At 31.1% G+C, this 2,104-nt stretch overlaps 1 protein-coding gene across 1 annotated transcript in view; it reads right to left on the reverse strand.

Moving 5' to 3' along the window:
* Nucleotides 1-733: 733 nt before the first annotated feature.
* The window catches only part of LOC106476797 (CCR4-NOT transcription complex subunit 3-like), a gene marked incomplete at both ends in the record, with an annotated part of 9,109 nt that continues 7,738 nt past the window's right edge, over nt 734-2,104 (reverse strand). Inside the window, one exon of the mRNA XM_013937423.1 lies at nt 734-971. Within this exon, the coding sequence (XP_013792877.1) occupies nt 734-971 (238 nt within the window). The remainder of the gene's footprint in view (nt 972-2,104) is intronic.

Consider the following 2,104-nt stretch of genomic DNA (forward strand, 5'->3'; position numbering starts at 1 on the left):
ATGGGCTTCCAGGAAGTGTTTTTGTATACTTTTAATGATAATCTAAATACTGTTAAACCTAGTGGACTAAGTTTGGATCTTGGAATTGATTATCTCCAATCATTGGTTTGTTCTCTGTCAGAAAAATAATTTTTAATGTAGTGTCAACATTTAACCCTAATCTGTCTAATATTTACTATATGTTTATGATAATTTTTCATGCCTGTCTTTATAAATTGATCTGCTTAACGTTTTCTTCTCACTCAATCTCCAAGTGTCACCTTTACTGTACTTTAACAACACTTAAGAATAGTTTTTCTTGACCATTTATAAAATAAAACACCATTTAGCATAATGCTCTCGTTTCCAGCATGATGCACCAGAACTGAGACAACTTAACAACAGTACATTAAAAATATATAAAAAAAAAACACTTCCTGGAAGTCCACGTCACTCAACTTTCTTTATATATATATATATCACTCGTTCAGTTACATCACCATTCCCAGTTTACCCCTGAAGAAGAAAGGTCCACCTTTCGAAAGTGCTCGGGTTTTATCGTTTTATTTTAAGACTTCCTTAACCTACATATTTTTCTGACATTATGAATATACATTAGTTAAGACAGTTCTTTTGAACTAAGCTTTAGTAGTATGAACAATTTTACTTTTAAACCAAAAACAAGAAATGAAATAAAACAATATAGCAGCTATTAGATCTTTAAAGTGCAAACAACAAAATGAAAGATGTCTACTTTTTGTTAAGTACTCTTGAATATCTTCCAGACTGAGATCCGAATAGATAAACTCATTGTCTTCAAAATCGGGTTCTTGACAGGACTCGATGTAGTACTCTACATCGTCCTTAATCTTCTTGACCTGATCCACGTTGATAGTGCTGTTGTCTACCATTCTCATTATTGTTTCTAACTGCTTGATATGGTACCGATGTTTCTCCGTGTAACCTCTTAGCTCATCTAACCTGTCCTCTTTCTGAAACATTAATTTACATCGTATTATATTTTATATCGTTTTATCCAAATACATTTTTTAAATAACACACAGCAAATATATACATAATAGAAACTTATAGTTTACCAAACAAAACTAGCAAAAAACATCTTAACACATCTATGCTAAAAGTACAAACATCAAATTAAAAAATTTACACTTAGTTAATTTCCACACACACACAGATAATTGAAATCATTAATATCAACTTCTAATCAAAGCCAGTTAACTCAGTAATAAGTAATTATTTTGTTTCTTCTGTAATTTATTTGAAGTAGACGTACTGTTTTACTCTCAAATCAACTAGCCAAATGCAAACTTATATTTGCAGTACAATTTTACGGTCACTTTTCATGATGTGAAAATAAATATATATATAAAATTAATTGTGTATAATAATCATAGAAGTTCCAAAACTGGTAAAGTTATAAAGTTCTGGAAAAACATGAAATTGTTTCATTATTCTCAACATCAGCAATCCTTTATGTCCAATGTACATCTCTGGGCAAGAACGTTCGTCTAGTGGGCAACAACATATTTCATGTTCAGTGGACAACTCTGTATAACAACATATTTCATGTTTAGTAGACAACTCTAGGCAAGAACATGTTTTATGTCCAATTGTCAACTCTGGACAAGAACATATTCCATGTTTAGTAGACAACTCTAGACAAGAACATGTTTTATGTCCAATTGTCAACTCTGTATAACAACATATTTCATGTTCAGCAGACAACTCTAGACAACAACACATTTCATACCCAGTGGACAACAACATATTTCATGTTTAGTAGACAACTTTAGACAACAACACATTTCATACCCAGTGGACAACAACATATTTCATGTTTAGTAGACAACTTTAGACAACAACACATTTCATACCCAGTGGACAACAACATATTTTATGTCCAATTGTCAACTCTGTATAACAACACATTTCATACCCAGTGGACAACAACATATTTTATGTCCAATTGTCAACTCTGTATAACAACATATTTCATGTTTAGTAGACAACTCTAGACAAGAACATATTTTATGTCCAATTGTCAACTCTGTATAACAACATATTTCATGTTTAGTAGACAACTTTAGACAAGAACACATTTCAT

Source organism: Limulus polyphemus, unplaced genomic scaffold, assembly GCF_000517525.1.
Source record: "Limulus polyphemus unplaced genomic scaffold, Limulus_polyphemus-2.1.2 Scaffold11632, whole genome shotgun sequence".
In the NCBI taxonomy this organism is placed as follows: Eukaryota; Metazoa; Arthropoda; class Merostomata; order Xiphosura; family Limulidae; genus Limulus; species Limulus polyphemus.